Source organism: Macrobrachium rosenbergii, chromosome 12 (assembly GCF_040412425.1).
Source record: "Macrobrachium rosenbergii isolate ZJJX-2024 chromosome 12, ASM4041242v1, whole genome shotgun sequence".
In the NCBI taxonomy this organism is placed as follows: Eukaryota; Metazoa; Arthropoda; class Malacostraca; order Decapoda; family Palaemonidae; genus Macrobrachium; species Macrobrachium rosenbergii.
Genome location: NC_089752.1, coordinates 70909266 through 70929186, shown reverse-complemented (window position 1 = coordinate 70929186; position 19921 = coordinate 70909266). Strand labels below are relative to the sequence as shown.

The following is a 19921-nucleotide window of genomic DNA, read 5'->3' as shown; positions in this document are numbered from 1 at the left end:
TCCCTGTCTTCTGTACACATGGCCTAGCCACTTTCAGAGTGAGAATCTAACATAATCGTTGATTGGCTGCACCCCCGTTACTTCTCTAATTCTGTTGTTTGATATCCTATCCCTCCAATTAACTCCTAATATTGTTTTGAGTACATTACAGTATTTTCAAATGCTAAGAATTTTTTATCCGAAGTCACTATACTGCACCATGACTCATGCCCATAAATCAAAATGCTCCTAACCATTACCTTATAAATTTTGATTTTTGTATGCACAGAAAAATTGCTATTTTCCAAATATTTTTAAGCATTTCCATTGCCTGAGGAGCCTTTTTTAATATTTCCATAAATTCTGTGCTCAAAGAACCATCATTATCTAAATAAGTACCTAAATATTTAAACTTATCCACTTGCTTTACAACCAAGTCTTCAATTAGACGATCCTGTGCATTTTCAATATTCATATTCATGATTTCAGTTTTTTCCACTATTAATAACCAAACCAGCCTTTCGACCTTCACTCACTAGATAATCCAACACATTTTGCATCTTTTCTGGTCCCTCACAGATCAAAACCATATCATCTGCATAATCCAAGTCAAGAAGTTTCACATTTTCTCCCCAGATTATACCTGCATCTGTTTCTTTTTTAACCTTTATCATAACGTAATCCACGACCAATACAAACAACAGAGGAGACAGAATGCCACCCTGAATCACACCAGACTTGACTTCCAAAGGATCACTCATTACCCATCAACCATCACTTTATAAGGTGTGCCCTCATGCACGTTCATGATAACCGTCACAAACTTTTCCGGTATTCCATAATGCCTCATGATTTTTCCCATAGTCCTTCTTGAAATACTATCAAAGGCCTTTGCAAAATGAACAAAACAAAGACTCAGTGGAGTTTTCATTTCATTTGCTTGCTGCATTAAATGCCTAACTATGAAGATCAGATTACTGCATCCCCGCCCCTTTCTAAAACCAGCCTGTTCATCCCTCAGAATACCATCAACCACTGGCTTCAACCTATTCAACAGTACTCTACAGAAAATTTTCAAGGCTACAGGTGACAAAGTGATTCCCCTCCAAATACCACACACCTACTCAGATTTCCTTTCTTTGGAACTTTAATGATCACACCATTCTTCCAACCTAGTGGTATTATTCCCGTCACCCATATCTCATTTAATAATATCATCAAAACAAATACAGTATTATCTATCCTCCTCCACTTTAAGGGGATTGGCCAGTTTCCCACTTTTTTAATGACAGGTTGTTGATATATAGGGGGTTTGTTTAAGGACATTATGTGGAACTTCTGGGGGAAAAAAATTATGGTCAATGACCTCAGGTTTTGTGACGCCAGAGCGTTTTTCGGCCAAAAATGGCCATTTTCAAAATGCATCTTCTCCTTTGCTTTTAGTTTTTAAGGGATGGGATTTGAACCACGTATAAAACACATATGGACCTTCAATAAAATGCCAGGGATTTTTTATTTTTCAATTCTTCTTCGAGATATGAATTTTTTTCTTTTTTATGAAATTTTCCCAGAAAAATGACAGAAAAAAAATTACCAAAAATCAGCAACTCAAAATATAAAAAATCCCTGGCATTTTATTAATCTACCACGTTTCCCCATGTTATATAAAAAATTTCATTTAGATTGGTCCAATACTAAGGGAGGAGATGCATTTTAAAGGTGAAAAACTTATGTTTTGAGAAACAGGCCCTCAAAGTTTTAGTTACATAAAAAAATTGAAAGACTGTGTTACAATTAATTTTATGGTTTTAATTTTCATTTTTGGGTATTAATTAATGCAAAATGATTATAAATAAGAATATTAATTGATTATTTATGTGCCTAAGACACATTATTATAAATTTTAGGCTCCTGGTCCCCCCCTGTCTGATCTTGTTGCAAGGTATTACTCTAGGGTATCATAGTTGCCTACACTACTCATTGTCGCCAGGTTATGTGGTTATTTAAAATCCTCCAGCTTCAAATTCTTGAGTTTTCTTGTGCATTTTCTTTCTTTCTGGGAATTTCTTCTTTCTGGCACTCAATCTTTTTCTTTCTTTATCTTGAAGTTCCAGGCTTCGTTGAAGAGCAGAAGATATGCCAAATTCTTGGAACAGTGTTGCTTTTCTGTATCCAAAGTTATGGTCAAGCACAGTTGTTTGTGCTATAAACTTTACTGTTTGTGCTCCAGCAAACTTAGTCTTGTGTGCTCTGTTCAAAATTTTTTAATTAAAGTTTTCATTCCCATTTTGTGTAAGACTGCGAACGCAGCATTCGAGCAAATCTTTCTCAGACAGTGCTTCATACACAGCCTTTATTTTGCTTTCACTCTCAGCATCTAAATTGATAACTGTTGAAGATCTCTTGAACTCTATTTTCTCTCTTTCTTCACCTATTGCTATGCTGCGCTGAAAGTAGCACCAAGAATCTTCCCCTTTTGGACAAAGCCCATGACGTTGATTTTCTTTGGAACTAAATATATGGTGAAATGATGCCATTATATCCTTCTTCATGTCAATCCATGATTTACCAATATTACGGTGGATTGCCCTGCCATAATAAGTTGTCATTATGCTAATATTTGTATCCGACAATTTATTCTTTCCACTTAGAGCACTAAATTTTCTTCTTTTTCCAGTTCATGTTACTCTCTCTTCTTTTTCATCTTCTTTTAGTCTCTTCATTCTATTGGTCATTCTTTTCTTTACGTGGTTGATGCATTCTAGTTTCCCAACTTTTAAATTTTCATACGGTCCATTTCCACCATTCATCGCTAAAACACTATTGTAAGCGCTGGAATCTCTGTCTCCAACAGAGGTGGCATAGCGGAATCCCAAATCTTGTGACCTTGAAAACATCCTTATGCCTCCTTCTGTTGCCATCCCTCCTGATGTACCTTCATAGTTTATATTACAATCTTCATCATGAAGGGTTCTCCACACGTTGAAATCTTGTTATTTTCTTTTCTTTTAGTACAGTCGTTTTAGAGGCACATACTTTACAAACTTTGTTCATCACTTCAAAGTCTATCACAGATCCTGTGCACACTTCTATTATGACTCCCATACCTACATTAGAAACATGGCCTCTTTTCATCCATGTCCCATCGTAGGATACATCAGTATTGAGTATTCCATTGTCATCAGGCACAATTCCCATATATTTCCTGTAGTATGTACTTATATTTTCAAAGATCTGTTCTTGTTTCATCTGAAAATATGCTTCCATTTTATTATAAAGATATCTAAGATGGCATGAATACTTGTTATTTCCCATTGGTTTTATACCAAGGGTTCTTTGTAATCTTGTCAATCCCTCGAATCCATAATCTTCCAACAAAGAATGATAGATTAGTGCCACATTGGTTTTGTAAATTGGAGCCTTCCTTCCTTCTGTAGAAATCGGTGGGCATTTTGCAGGTTTTGAAATAATTTTCCCTCTGCATTTAGGACATATCTTTTTTATTAGTGTCTCGAATCCATCCCTTGCCAAATGGATCCTGGGAATTACTTTACATTCACAATTAGGGATTCGTGATTCAAGTAATAGATCAAGTCTTGCTTCACTTATTATGATCATTTTATTTTCAGGATGGTCTATAATATCAGACTCCGAGCTACTGCTTTCTTCTTCTAAAATATCTTTGCCCTTTAGTAGTGACAAACGAATAAAGAGACGTTTAGGGGTGGATGTGGTTGGTCTCTGGTCAGCAGAGATCGTAGCCTGCGCCATTTGCTGGGCGACAGCTCTCTCTCTCTGTTGCTCCATTCCCCTCTATGGCACTAATTTCTTGAATTCTTTCTTCTACTTCTTGCCTGGACTTATCCACTTGGCTTCTCTGCGTTCTAGAAGCATGAAGTGAACACTTGGACATTTTAGGCATGGTGAAAAAACAAAAACACTGCAGAAAATACAGAGTTCAGTCAAGGCTAGCGAGCGTGAAAAACGTGACCTTCTAACTTGGAAGTTTATAGGCAATTGTCGCCACAAGCTGAGCCTCATGGCATGATGTGTGTTTTGTCATGACTAGGAATAACTAAAAAGGTGCCAAGTAGGATATTATTGACATTATACATTTCATTTCAAAGGAAGTTTTCGTAACATATATTGCAAAAACTATACCAGACTAAATCATTTGTGCTAGTGGTGTTTTATGGGTATACAGTTATTGTTACATTTGAGGCCATAACTAGAGAAATAAGGCAAATTTTAGCATAATACTTGGTGGACACATTCTTGAACCCTATACGAAGCCATAGAATTTTTTTCAGCAAATCAAATTTTTTGAAGATTTTTTCAGTTTTTTAGGCTGCCGATCCCCTAAAACATTTCTGGGAATAAACCACCCTCTCGTGGTGCCTTATAATTCTTTAAACTGTTTCATTGCCTCAACTACTTCTTCTAGCCTGAAATCTTCCTGAGCAGGGGGTATATCCTCTTCTGGGGGGACTGGTCTAATAAGAACTGTCTCAAAGTGCTCTTTCCATCTATTTCTGATTTCAGAATTTTTCGTCAATAAATTATCTTCCATATCCCTGACTGGTATATCAGTATGCTTACCAGCACTGCCAATCAGCTCTTCAGTTGCCTTATGTGCTATCCTTTGACTCTGACCATCATTTTTATTAATTAATTTTTCAGTTTCCACAACCTTTTCGTTAACAGATCTTTTATCTCTCTTAGTTAGCCTTTTAACTTCTGAATCCAAACTCAAGTGTTTAGTTCTTGCTAATTCAAAACCTTCATCACTAACAAAATGCATCTCACTCCTCAATTTTGTTTCACCTCTCTTTTTGATCATACCCCATGTTTCCTCAGACATCTACATCTTTTTCCTCAATCTGAGTCTCCTTATGATCATGCAACCAGCAGCCTCATGCAAAGCTTTATTCACATTCCCCGATATCTCATCTACACTTCTCCCTCCCTCCCTCCTCCAATGTTTCCAACACCAAAAACCTGTTTCTGCATTCTATTCCAAATTCCTCCTTTTCCTCTCCTTCCCTTCTAAGCATATCAATATTGTACCTATCAACAACAGGTTTTCCCTTCTTCTGACTTTTTAGCTTAAGTCTTATTTTTGCAATGCTGAGATGATGATCACTACTAATATCTGCTCCCTGATAAACACGAACATCTAGCAAAGAGCTTTTATGACTTTTACTAACAGCAGTATGATTAATCTGATCTTTATATTTTCCACACGGTTACACCCATTTTTGTCTTGTGTATATTGTGGTATTTAAAAAGAGTGCCCCCAATGACTAAGTCATTTGCTAGACAAAAACTCCCAAACCTTACTCCATTTTCACTCATCCTACCACCGACACCCATCTTACCCATACAAGCCTCAAATCCCTCATTCGAGCAGCCCATTATTGCATTGAAGTTTCCGATACAAATCAAAACATCATGTCTAGCAATTCTTCCTAATCCTTCCTGCAGCTTTCCATAAAATGCATCTTTCCTTTCATCAGGTGCATCATTAGTGGGTGCATAACACAAACAGACTGATGTTTCCATGATTTTACTTGAACCATGCGTACAACAGTTGCTTGTCCATAGGAGCCCATTCACATAGAACCTTCTGTGCCTTGCATCCCAACAGCAATCTTACTCCTTGATAATGCATCCATCGTGTCGGCCAGACGTCAACAAACATAAATTATTCCCCAAGTCCAATTTATCGACCCCATTTAATCTTGTGTCTGTTACAGCACAAATGTCTAATTCATAACTTTGAAAAACTACCACTAACCCTTCAATTTTGCTCTCCTGATTTAGCATTCTCACATTCCAATTGCCAATTTTTTTTATAGTATATTTAGCATGAATAAAAGAATTAGGAGGCCATGAGATTCTAAGTACCCCCTGCCCATTTAAGGGCTGCACAGGACTGGGGGCCATTCCTCTTCTGTCAGTCCATCAAGGTTCCTTTAGTCTTGCAAAATTTATGTTGCCTTGCTGTGATATAGTATACAGTATAGGCAGTCGTCCCCGGCTATCGGTGATCCGGTTTTATGGCGCTTGTCTAGCGGCAAAAATCAGCAATTTTTGGCTGCAAAAATCACTGATTTCTGCTTATCGGTGCCGATAACTGGGTATTGGCGCCAATATATACCTAACAGAGGTGCCGATAACCAAAAATCGCTGAAAAGGTGCCGAAAATCACAGATTTTCGGTTATTAGCAATTTTTGGTTATTGTCACGCTGTCGGAACGGAACCCCTGCTGACAACTAGGGACTGCCTGTACTATGAAATTCATTAGGATAAAAAATACCATAGAAACAGATGTAAGTGGAAGCTGTAAAGATGACTTAATTTTCATACAGTATACCATACAAATAACAATATGGCTGTAAAATATCTCCTGATAGGATTAAAATTATAACATGAGTAATACAGTACTGTATACACAATGCACTTTGGATGGTCTAATGACAGGAAATTTTTTTATACAATACCACAGAAATAGTAATATTGATGTAATAATGCTAAAGAAATTTATTTAATGGGCCCAATTTTATTTTAGTTGTGTGTAATGTAATTTATGGTAGCAACTGATAATATATAACAAAGTACATGTATACAGTACAGTATATTTTATGCATACAGTATATATGACTTGGAACAGCACTTACACAGCTCTTTTGTTTACATTTTTCTTGTCTGTGCATGTCATTATGTATATTTTTTTTTTTTAATTTAGCACTAAATGGATTTGTGCAGTGTATACTATTTATCAGTATGTATATTTTATGCTCTTATTGCCTACTAGACTGTTGTTGAAACTTTGACAAGAGAGATTATACTTTTCCGCAAGTTGTGGTACAGTTTTATGTATTCTTTCTAAATTTACATAAAGTGGAAATGTGTATTTGTAGAGGAAAGATATTATGTTTTGTTGTGTTTGTATTTAGCTGTGAAAAGTATTGTGTTTGGCTGTTTTGTGTATTCAGTTGTAAGTATGCATGTAATAGTGCTTAAGTACCGGTCATTGGCTGTTTGTTGGTTCGGTTGTTAGTCAAATGTTTGGTGTTGGTCGGTGACGGTTGTGGAGTCAGTCTTGTTACAGCTTTGGTGCAGTGTAGCTGTACCAAGGAAGGACTCAGGATTCAGCAATAGTTGTCGGTGCCTTCAAATCCACTTAAGTATTCCTTTTCATCGTGAAGTTCATTTAGGGAGATTTCCTTTAGGAGATATGCATATCTAAATGTAAGGAGAATTTCTTGGAGTGTGTATTGGATGAGGGTTATGAAGTAGAGATTGTGCTCATGCCAATTCCATCCTCAATTTAAGGTAAGAGTATTGAATGCACCATTTGAACTAACAGTAAGTTTGTGCCATTTATGTCTTGGATAATATAGTCAATGCAGTATGGTTTTGATCGTGAGTTGGAATAATATAGTTGAAGTAACCTGGGTGTCGTAGCATAAAACTTAGGCTACGATTAGGTTAGTACATTTCAAACCATTTACGCTATACGATCACTTTATGATTTGAAATGCTATACTTATTCTGAACGAGTCGGAATGAGTTGGTGCTGTGACCAGGATCTTAGTGATTGGTTGTTATAGCAGTGATCTGTATAATTAGTATTTATGAAATTTTAAGAATTGTTGTTTTACTTGGCGATAAAGATAAGAACATGACCGGCTGATGGTGGCAGCCATTTTTAGAATTAGTCACGTGTTAGCCTAACCTGAAATGGATTGAGATACTTAAGTGAAATTTAATTTGAAATAAAATTCTATGTTGTACATTGTATATATGTACGTACATGTGTAGTCAAGGGCACATATATGTAATATAACCGACAGTGAAGTACCATTTTAATTTATATTTGCTAGTGTGCTATATAAATTTTTTTGGAGCTGGCAGTTTGTAGACCTTTTAGCATTAAGAACATATATATCTTGGTGTTGGTAAATTATAGGCTAAGATGTCTGACATGGACGAATTAAAGAGGAAATGGGGGCATTTTAAGTCTGTGATAACTAACTGGGCACAAAAGGTTGAAACTACTATTGATACGGGTGATATCAGTAGTATTTCTTCATTGAGAGACTCCCTGAAGGAATATTTGCAGAAAATCCAGGAATTGGATAATGAAATATTGGATCTGACAGATCCTTGAGGACAACCTGACCAAATTATGAATCAAGCTGAATCTAGCCTAAAGTAGGCACTGAAATTCATAGACTAAACTCTTCCATCACGAGTTTCTAGCTGTAGGGAGTGAACCTAGTGCACCGATATTGCCTGTTAAAGCTAGTGTAAAGTTACTTAAATTAGACCTCAAACATTTTCATGATGTATTAGAATGGAATTCATTTTGGAAATTTTATGAAATATCAGTACACCAACATACTGATTTGGAATTTATTTCTGGTGATAGAAATTCATTTCTTGCTATAATGTGGTTCAGATTCCACAATAAGCTATAGGTCCTGTTGCTAGGTAACCAATTGGTTCTTAGCCACGTAAAATAAATCTAATCCTTTGGGCCAGCCCTAGGAGAGCTGTTAATCAGCTCAGTGGTCTGGTTAAACTAAGGTATACTTAACTTTTTTTTTTTTTTAGAAAATACAGATGTTTTCATATTTTAAGGGCCTATTGGAAGGTGAGGCTCTGGAACTGATATCTGGTCCTAAATTAGAAGGTGATAAATATTTGCAAGCAGTGAACATGTTAAAAGAAACCTAATGTTTAGTTTGAAAACTCTTCCAAACTGAGACTCCCAAAGCAGATGCAGAATCGCTACAAGGTTCCAGAGCGCAATGTGAATGCTGCATAAGATCATTGGGAAGTGAACAGCTGGAATTAAGTGAATTGTATACCGTCTTGCTCTACACCAAACTACCTAATAGTGTAAGTGAAATAATAAAATGAAGGTGTGGGGTAGATTGGCTTAAATTTGACACCTTTAAAAAATATCTTGAAGAAGAAATACACAATTTGAGGGCTTTTATACAGACTGAACCAGTAAAAGCTAATACATTAACGACAGTATCTGCTTTCGCAGTAGAACAAGGGCAATCTGTGAGACCAAAAAAGCATTGGTAAGGCCTAAAGAAAGTACAAACAAAGCCAAGTTAAACCAGGTTAGAGGATGTGGACTCTCCAGAGGCAGTCATATATGGATGCATTGTAAATCCTATGTAACCAGAGGAGGAGAGACAGAACGACTTAGAACTCTGGGCCTGTGTTTCATATGTGCATCCAATAAACATTTCAGTTCTGACTGTGACAGGCAAGGTTGTAAAAATGGCTGCACTGTTAGACATCATAGTGCTATAAGTAATCAAAACCAACCAAATAAGTCTAAGGTAGGTGGGGGTACAAGTTGGAACACTCTCTCTGACAGATACAGGACAGGGAAATAAGAGGACTAGGAAGATCTATCTTACTACAGCCACAATAACCCTAAAGGGTAAAAGAAAAAGTTAAGTATACCTTAGTTTAACCAGACCATTGAGCTGATTAACAGCTCTCCTAGGGCTGGCCTGAAGGATTAGATTTATTTTACGTGCTGAAAACCAATTGGTTACCTAGCAACGGGACCTACAGCTTATTGTGGAATCCGAACCACATTATAGCGAGAAGTGAATTTCTATCACTAGAAATAAATTCCTCTTATTCCTTGGCTGGTCAGAGATTCAAACGCGCGGCCAGCAGAGTCCTAGCTGAAAACAGAACCCATCTGCCCAATGAGGAACTACTGTAGGTTGCGTTGTGCGAAAGAGGGGGTTGTTGGATACCTGTGATGAGAGATCATTCATAAAGAAATCTGCTCTTGAGGGACTCCACTATAAGAGCAAGGGAGGTGAAAATATATCACGGAGAGGTTACTTAACTTCTACACTAGTTAAGGAGTATGAAATGGTGAACATTGCTCTACCTCACTGGGGTAGATTAATAAATATGGTTTGTATATACAAAGAAATTTTACATTAAGACGACCATAAGGTCGATGTGTAGAATGAAAATCAGCTTGGCTGATAAAAGATATTGATCTACCCGTAGAGAAACAGTCGCCTATAGAATTGTTAATAGGGGTTGACAATGTGTACAAAATTTTACATCTGGGGTTTAGGGAATTTGAAAATTTAGTATTGCTACCAACCATATTTGGGAACCTGTAGTTCTCCTCCCACCAAGGAGACTCATGTTTCCATTTTAAAACTGGCAGTGGAAACTGATGACATAACTATGGCTGAAAGAGCAACTTATTTAAAGGATCCAAGGGAAGAGCTTGAAACTTTATGGAGTTTAGATCATTTAGGCATTAACTGCAGTGAGATAACAGAACAGGAACAGAAAGTAATGGAGAACTTTGAGAGTACTGTAACCTACTCTGAAATTAATTCCACAATAAGCTCAGTGGTGTGGTTAAACTAAGGTATACTTAGACTTTTGACAAACAGTATGTTGTGGCATTGACTTGGAAAGGCAGTAAAAGGAGATTAACTTCCAACTTTGGGTTGGCTTTGAACAGATTAAAGCAACAGTGTGTCAAGTTTTGGAAGGACACTCAGTATCTAGAAAATCCTGAAGGATCAGGAGGATAGGAGATTCATAGAAAGAGTGGAATATTTTAAAACTGAGGAAGACTGTCCTTTCTTGGCGCATCATGGAGTTACAAAGGACAGTGCACCAACTCCTGTTAGGTTAGTATTTGACTCTTTGGTCAGACGGGAAAAGTGGGTTAAGCGTGAACGATTGTTTGTGGATGCGACCACATATAACAGCTGATGTACTCAAAGATCTACTGCAGTTTAGGGTAAAGATATACCTGCAGAATGTGTGGCAGCAACAACTGAATAGGGATGAACTACTCCCAGACCCATTACAGAAACAATGGGTAGAGTTATCCGAAGACTTGGAAAAATGTCTTGATATTTCCTTTTCTAGGAATACTAGCCTAGGAAAGGGGGGCTCCTTACACATATTCTTTGATGCCAATGGGTTAGCATATGGTTATGTAGCCTATAGAGTTAAGAACGAAAACTCTTATTTAATGGTGGCAAAGACAAGAGTAGCGCCCATTAAAGAATTAGCTGATCCAAAACTTGAGTTGATGGCATTGTTGCTAGCAGCAAGAATGGCCAAATTTATTAAAGAATTCTTTGAGAAGGATAAGTTTGTTGAACTGTGCGTTTGGTCAGACAGTAAAGTCGCCCTAAGTTGGCAAGTATTGACAAGTGTTCTCCCTGTATTTGTGAAAAATAGAGTACAGGAAATAAACTCTTTAATTCCAGAGGCGGTCTTGTCCTATGTGCCAACAGATGATAATCCCAGTGACTTGATTGACACATGGGGAAAGGACAGAAATGATCTTGGATGGTTCTTTCTGGTGGGAGGGACCCCTTGATTAAAAAATTCCTCTTGGCCAATAGATAGGTCATGGGTTGGTGGATCACTTGTGCAGGGTAGGGAAGAGAACATTTGGTCAATACTGTTGGGGACAACCTGAATGGTGATACTCACTTGCTGAATTTGGGAAAGATTCAGCAAGGTTAAAAAGGCCTGCTGTATTTTTGAATAATTGTAGGAGTTCAACCAATGTGAAGAAACATGGTGGATTGACCCTGGAAGAACTCCAAGAGGCAAGGAATAAGACTGTTTACTTGGGTAATTATTAAAGAACATCATGATGGTAATGCTCATATGGGTGTAAATGCAACTGTGGCGAGTGTCAGGCAGGAGTTCTGGATCCCACAGATAAGGCAAAACTAACTAAGAGTATATTACACCATTGTATTATTTGTAGGAGAACGCAGGGGAGGCCGTATAGGCTCAATATAGTTCCTCCATTACCTGAGTTCTGGGTGCAACGTAAGCAACCTATTAATACCACAAGCGTGGACTACACTGGTGCATTATGGGTTAAGAGAAAGGGACAGAGCCCTGAGAAGGCTTATATAATTTTATTTACGTGCCCGATAACCAGAGGCATACATGTGGAACTAGTTGATAACCAGTCCTGTGACTTGCTCCTCATGAGTTTTAGAAAATTCTGCAGCAGAAGAGGTTTCCTAGCCCTCATGTTGAGTGACAACACCACCAAGTTTGTAGCAGCATCAGAATATCTTAAGACCGAGAATCCCAGGGTAAAGGAACATCTGTTAGATATAAAGTGTAACTAGAAGTTTATTCCAGCGAGAACACTGTGGTTTGGTGCTATGTCGGAAAGGCTGATTGGACTTCTTAAGTCATGCCTAAAAAAGATCGTAGGCCAAACCTTACCAGAAGGAATCATCAATGATCGACCATTATGTTACACACCCGGGAATTTTAATCAATTGGAAGTTTTAACCTCTAACCATTGGATTCTTGGAAGAAAGCTTAAGTCCTTCCCAAGAGAAGTAGTAAATTGGGAAGAGATCTCTGGTGACCCTACCTATGGACAGAGAGAGTTCACTGAGAAAAGATTCCTGTATGTAGCCAGGTTGTGCAACAACCTGTGGAAAAGATGGGAGAGGGATTATTTAACAACATTAGGAGAGACCCATCGAGTAGGAACAATGCATGACTCTTGGCTCAGGGTAGGGGAAGTAGTCCTTATTCATGACGAGGGGCCAAGGAGCAAGTGGAAGTTGGGCCAAGTGATCGAGTTACATATGGGGGCGAGACAAGGTCCCAAGAATGGCTACTCTAAGAATGGCCCATAGCCAGCTTATGAGACCTGTAATTCAGTTATACCCCTTAGAGCTGTGGCAGGAGAAAAAGGAAATTAATCCTGCAACATAAGACATTCAGTAAAGCTCCTGCCCGAGCAGAAGGACTGCTCAAATAGCTGCAGAAGCCAGAAAGGCATTGATAAGAACAGGACTGTTGTAAATAATGTAGGCATAAGTTTTTCTCGTGGGGGAGTATATCTAAACTTTGACAAGAGATATTGTACTTTTCTGCAAGTTGTTGTATAATGTTATGTTGTGTTTGTATTTAGTTGTGAAAAGCATTGTGTTTGGCTGCTTTGTGTATTCAGTTGTAAGTATACATGTAATAGTGCTTAACCCTTAAACGCCGAGCCTCTATTTACAAAAGTGTCTGCCGTATGCCGGCGGGGTTTGGGAGTTAGCGCCGAAGCAGAAAGAAATTTTTTTTCAAAAAATCACAGCACGCTTAGTTTTTAAGATTAAGAGTTCATTTTTGGCTCCTTTTTTTCTCATTGCCTAAAGTTTAGTATGCAACCATCAGAAATGAAAAAAAATATCATTATCATATATAAATATTGGAATATATGACAGCGCAAAAAAAATTTTCATATATAATTGGATACAAATCGTGCTGTGAGCAAAACGGTTAAAGCTAATGAGCTATTTTGTTTTTTGTTGTATTGAACACTAAATTGCAATGATTTTGGTATATAACAAATTGTAAAACGATCAAAGCAACACAGAGAAAATATTATCACAAAATGATGCATGAATTCGTAACACGCGGACGTAAAAAAGTTTTTTCAAAAATTCACCATAAAATTGAAATATTGTGCTAGAGACTTCCCGTTTGTTGCAAAATGAAGGTAAATGATTGAATATTACTAGAATGTAAGAGTTTTAGCTTACAATTACATTTTTCGACCATTTCGGTCGAGTCAAGTTGACCGAAGGTTGAAATTTTGGCACATCGTGATTTGTATGAAAATATGTGAAAATTGATAAAAGCTACAACCATGAGTTATTTTTTCTTGTATTTTACATGAAATTGCACGCATTTTCATATATAAAACTTTATGTAACGGCTAATAGAAAACTGCAAAAATTACGACAAAGTGACTAAAGAATTTCGGAGATTTTCAGCAGAGTTAGGGTGGATGTAAGGAAAAAGTTTTTTAAAAAATTCACCATAAATCGAAATATTGCGCTAGAGACTTCTCGTTTGTTGTAAAATGAAGGTAAATGATTGAATATTACGAGAATGTAAGAGTTTTAGCTTACAATTGCATTTTTCGACCATGTCGGTCGAGTCAAAGTTGACCGAAGGTTGAAATTTTGGCACTTATCGTGATTTATATGAAAATATGTGAAAATTGATAAAAGCTACAACCATGAGTTATTTTTTGTTGTATTCTACATGAAATTGTGCACATTTTCATATATAAAACTTTATGTAAAGGCTAATAGAAAATGGTGCAAAACTTACGACAAAGTGACTAAAGAATTTTTGAGATTTTCAGCAGTTAGCTGATGCTTTCTTTTGGGATAAGAAAGAAATTCGTGCATGCGCAGCTGGGTCACGCTTGTAAACGAAACAACAGCGTGATCCATGAACTCCCAGGATCCCTCAAGGCGCGTGATTTAAAATTTTACGCAAACGAGGCTTTTAAGTATTTTTCCGCGAATATTTAAGAAAACTTTTTGTAGTCGACGTATTTTATGTCCACTCGGCACCCAACAGACAACTTTTGTCGACGTAAAATACATCCAGTCGGCGTTAAACTGTTAAGTACCGGTCATCGGCTGTTTGTTGGTTCGGCTGTCAGTCAAACGTTTGGTGTTGGTCAGCAACGGTTGTGAAGTCAGTCTCATTATAGAGCTTTGGTGCAGTGTAGCTGTACCTAGGAAGGAAACAGGATTCAGCCATAGTTGTCGGTGCCTTCAGATCCACTTAAGTATTCCTCTTCATCTTAAAGTTCAGTTAAGGAGACTTTCTTTAGGAGATATGCATATCTAAATGTATGGAGAATTTCTTGGAGTGTGCTTTGGATGAGGGGTTACGAAGTAAAGATTGTGCTCACACCAATCCCAGTCTCAATTCAGGCTAAGAATATTGAATGCACCATTTGAACTAACAGTAAGTTTGTGCCATTTATGTCTTGGATAATATACACAATGCAGTATGGTTTTGATTGTGAGCAAGAATAATGTAGTTGAAGTAATCTGGGTGTCATGGCATAAAACTTAGGCTACGATTAGGTTTATTTAGGCTATACGATCACTTTACGGTTTGAAATGTTATACTTATTCTGAATGAGTAGGAATAACTGTTAGATATCTTTGTTTCCAAGTTATGAGAGTTGTTTGACTGTTTATGAAGTTAATCATGAAACCCCAAAAATATTCCATTATAAATACTTGTAAATTAGCAGAGCCACAAACTCAGAACCATTGAATTTCGGTGATAAGATATACATGTAATTTGTTTGTTTCTGAAAACTTACTGTACCAGTAGGTGTTAATGTAGCACAGTTTATAATATAAACATAAAGCTATGCTGCTGAACATTAAATTTTGGAAATATTTAAAGTTACAAGTAAATTCTCTTTATCTTTGTTATCTTGTGATTTTTACCTCATATAGTTTATTAAGATTCTTCACATTTAACTTTATCATCTTTGCATAATTCATGTCATTAATTAATTCATTAATTTCGTTTGCATTTTACTGTTAATGAATGACCCTATGGGTCCCAGTGCCTGGCCTTTGGCCTAAAAATCTTAACTCCTTCTTTTCAGTCTTGTGAGAGTGTCTCTCTCTCTCTCTCTCTCTCTCTCTCTCTCTCTCTCTCTCTCTCTCTCTCTCTCTCTCTCTCTCTCTCTCTCTCTCTCTCTCTCTCTGAACTTCAGTTTCTGTTTTCAATTTCAGACAGGCAGCTTTTGTTTATCAGAAACAGAGTCAGGTTCTGATGCTTTTGCCATGAAAACAACAGCAAGAAAGGAAGGTGATAATTTTATTATTAATGGATCAAAGATGTGGATCTCATCTGCTCCTCAAGCTGGTGTTTTCCTTGTCATGGCAAATGCCAACCCCAAGGCTGTAAGTATCAATTCTCAGATATTCCTTCGTTCCTACAGATATACAAACCTTCGTTCTTTACATAGGATATAGTTTGTGAATGCAAGCTGTAACGGCTGTTTAACTTACAGCAAGGTCATTAATTAGCGATAGGTAGGGAGAAGCCCCTCCCACCCATTGTACTGCACTCCATTTTGCTTTCAGCTGCTGTCGTGTGAAGACATCTCTGTTCTTCTCTGCCCAGCTGCCGTTTGCTTTCACTTTATGACTTTTCTTGTTCCTTTGAAATATATTTTTGTGATTTTTGTTTGTTTGTTCCGACACGATATACAAACCATCTGTCCTTTACATTAGGAATTACTTTCAGGTGTAGGCTGGAAACGGCCATTAAACTCTTAAGCAAGGTGGTTAGGCAATAACTTCTGCCAGATAGGCGGGAATACCCACCTGCCCGGATGTAAACATTCCAGTTTGCTTTCGGCCGTCATGCGTTGCTGACATGTTTTTGGTTCTCTCTGCCTGACTGTTGTTAAGCTCTTATTATCCCGGTGGGATCTTTCTGTATTTTTGTTTATTTATACGTGTGTTTGATATTTGTTAATATAAACCCACGATTTGTGATAAACTTACATAAGCTGTCGTTCCCTGCATTGTGTCTTGGGTTTGATGGCCAAGGGCGTATTTGGAGAAGCGTAACCGAGTGGTAATGCTTCTCTTCCAGCAGCCCTTTATGTAGATACTGAAGGCGCCTCTGTACATTCGGAGGTATAGTTTGGGACGTAATATCTTCGCTCCCCTACATTGATCGGGACGTAAGAGTTCGTTCCCTTCTTGGGCTTCTGCTCTCCGTGTTTAAGGGGCATCACTACTCCTTCCTACTTATGCTGAGCGTTGCTCGCCGCCTGCGCTTGGAGAACTACGGGCCGGGCAGGAGGTTGCGGGCATCGTCGGTAAGTTCCGCTTCCACAGTGCCCTTGGTGGCCTCCCCTCCGTCCTTTTTCTCTTCCCGTAGGTTCTTCCTTCTCCCCTTAACCCTTTAACGCCGAAGCCCTATTTACAAAAACGTCTCCCGTATGCTGGCGGCGTTCGGTGAGTTAGCGCCAAAGCAAAAAAAAAGTTTTTTTTAAAAAATCACAGCACGCTTAGTTTTTAAGATTAAGAGTTCATTTTTGGCTCCCTTTTTTTGTCATTGCCTGAAGTTTAGTATGCAACCATCAGAAATGAAAAAAAATATCATTATCATATATAAATATTGGAATATATGACAGCGAAAAAAAAAACGTATATAATTGTATACAAATCGCGCTGTAAGCAAAACGGTCAAAGCTAATGAGTTAATTTTTTTTAGTTGTATTGTACACTAAATTGCTATGATTTTGGTATATAATAAATTTTAAAAGGATCAAAGCAACACAGAAAATATTATCACAAAATGATGCATGAATTCGTAACGCTCTGACGTAAAAAAATGTTTTTTTCAAAAATTCACCATAAATCGAAATATTGTGCTAGAGACTTCCCGTTTGTTGAAAAATGAAGCTAATTGATTGAATATTACTAGACTGTAAGTGTTTTAGCTTACAATTGCAGTTTTCGACCATTTCGGTCGAGTTAAAGTTGACCGAAAGTCAAATTTTTTCTATTTATCGTGATTTATATGAAAAAATGTCAAAACTGATAAAAGCTACAACCATGAGTTATTTTTTGTTGTATTGTAAATGAAATTGCACACATTTTCATATATAAAACTTTATGTAACGACTAATATAAAGTGTGCAAATATTACGACAACGAGACGAAAGTATTTCTGAGATGTTCGGCCGAGTTACTGCGCAGACGTAAGGAAAATGTTTTTTAAAAAATTCACTATAAATCGAAATATTGTGCTAGAGACTTCCAATTTATTGCAAAATGAAGTTAAACGATTGAATATTACTAGAATGTAAGAGTTTTAGCTTACAATTGCGTTTTTTGACCATTTCGGTCGAGTTAAAGTTGACCGAAGGTTGAAATTTTGGCAGTTATCGTGATTTATGTGAAAATATTTCAAAACTGATAAAAGCTACAACCATGAGCTATTTTCTGTTGTATTGTACATGAAATTGCGCACATTTTCATATATAAAAGTTTATGTAACGACTAATGTAAAACGATGCAAACATTATGACAACATGACGAAAGAATTTCTGAGATGTTCGGCTGAGTTACCGCGCGCACACATAAGGAAAAAGTTTTTTTTTTTTTTCAGAAATTCACCATAAATCGAAATATTGTGCTAGAGACTTCCAGTTTGTTGCAAAATGAAGGTACATGGTTGAATATTACTAGAATGAAAGAGTTTTAGCTTATAATTGCGTTTTTTGACCATTTCGGTGGAGTTAAAGTTGACCGAAAGTTGAAATTTTGGCAGTTATCGTGATTTATATGAAAATATTTCAAAACTGATAAAAGCTACAACCATGAGTTATTTTCTGTTGTATTCTACATGAAATTGCGCACATTTCCATATATAAAACTTTATGTAACGACTAATATAAAACAGTGCAAACATTACGACAACGTGACGAAAGAATTTCTGGCGCGGACGTAAGGAAAAAGTTTTTTAAAAACTTCACCATAAATCGAAATATTGTGCTAGAGACTTCCAATTGGTTGCAAAATGAAGGTAAATGATTGAATATTACTAGATTGTAAGAGTTTTAGCTTAAAATTGCGTTTTTTTACCATTTCGGTCGAGTCAAAGTTGACCGAAGGTTGAAATTTTGGCAGTTATCGTGGTTTATATGAAAATATTTCCAAACTGATAAAAGCTACAACCATGGGTTGTATTTGCTGTATTGTACATGAAATTGTGCACATTTTCATATATAAAACTTTATGTAACGGCTAATATAGAACAGTGCAAAAATTACGACAAAATGACGAAAGAATTTATGAAATTTTCGGCTGAGTTACCGCCCGTGTGTAAGAAAAAAGTTTTTTTCAAAAATTCACCATAAATCGAAATATTGTGCTAGAGACTTCCAATTTGTTGCAAAATGAAGGTACATGATTGAATATTACTAGAATGTAAGAGTTTTAGCTTACAATTGCGTTTTTCGACCATTTCGGTCGAGTCAAAGTTGACCGAAGGTTGAAATTTTTTGTAGTCGACGTACGGTACGTCCACTCGGCACCCAACAGACAATTTTAGTCGACGTATGATACGTCCAATAGGCGTTTAAGGGTTAAGTAGATCTCTCTCTTTTGCCCTATTCCCTTGCTCGTCGGGCGAAGTCCAGGGATGGGGACCGATCGGGCAACCTTTTCTAGAGTACCTCCTCCTGCTGCGTAGGGCAGTTCCCCTTGTAGCGAGAGGAGTCTCCCTCTACTAATCATCTTTGCTTTTTCTTTCAGGTTGACAGTGAGCATCGCAGACACAGCAGTAGTTGGCTGGATATATCAAAGGATATCTCGCATGAAGCAGTCCCGACGTTCATCTAGTGTTGCTTCGGGATCGACCACATTACCTCGTTAGGTGACATATTTCCACGTCGGGATCGTTCTGACTCTGTTCCTGCCAGTGTGGATCAATCGCTGTCATTGCTGGTCTTCATGTGTGCTGTTGCATCCGGCGTATCTGTGGTCCATCTGCTCCTGCTGTTCCCTGTATTATGCTCTTGTCAACTCGACGACAGTCTCTGGGCTGCTCTTCCTGGTCTCCTGCCGCAGCCGCCTTTATCGTTCATGTCGCTGCTGGTGACTTTCATGTGACATCTCTGTCCGTTGCAGTAGCTCGTGCCTTCCGAACCGCTAACGTAGCTCCTGCATTGGCTGTCCTGATCATGCCCGCTACTTCTCCTAGTGGTCGTGCCCGGGGCCGCTTCCGTTGTGTTCCTGCCAGCTGCCCTGGAGGTTACGATGTCTGCCATCCTGTAGAAGATGTCGGCGTGAAGGGGAATGAAGTCGCCTTGTGGAAGTGACGTTCCTGGCCGTTGCAATAGCTCCCGCCCTCTGAACCTCTGCCGTAGCTCCTGCATCGGCTGTCCTGATCATGCCTGTCGCTTCTCCTGGCGGTCGTGCCTGGGGCCGCTTCCATTGTGTTCCTGCCAGCCGCTCCAGAGGTTACAATGTCTGCCATCCTGTAGAAGATGTCGGCATGAAGATGAAGGAAGTCGCCCTG

General features: G+C 37.9%; 1 protein-coding gene across 1 annotated transcript in view; it reads left to right on the top strand.

The window, feature by feature from the left end:
• LOC136843727 (short/branched chain specific acyl-CoA dehydrogenase, mitochondrial) overlaps window positions 1–19921 on the top strand; it is a 180052-nt gene that overhangs the window by 85419 nt on the left and 74712 nt on the right. Inside the window, exon 5 of the mRNA XM_067112362.1 lies at window positions 15610–15780. Coding sequence (XP_066968463.1) covers window positions 15610–15780 — 171 coding nt within the window. The remainder of the gene's footprint in view (window positions 1–15609; window positions 15781–19921) is intronic.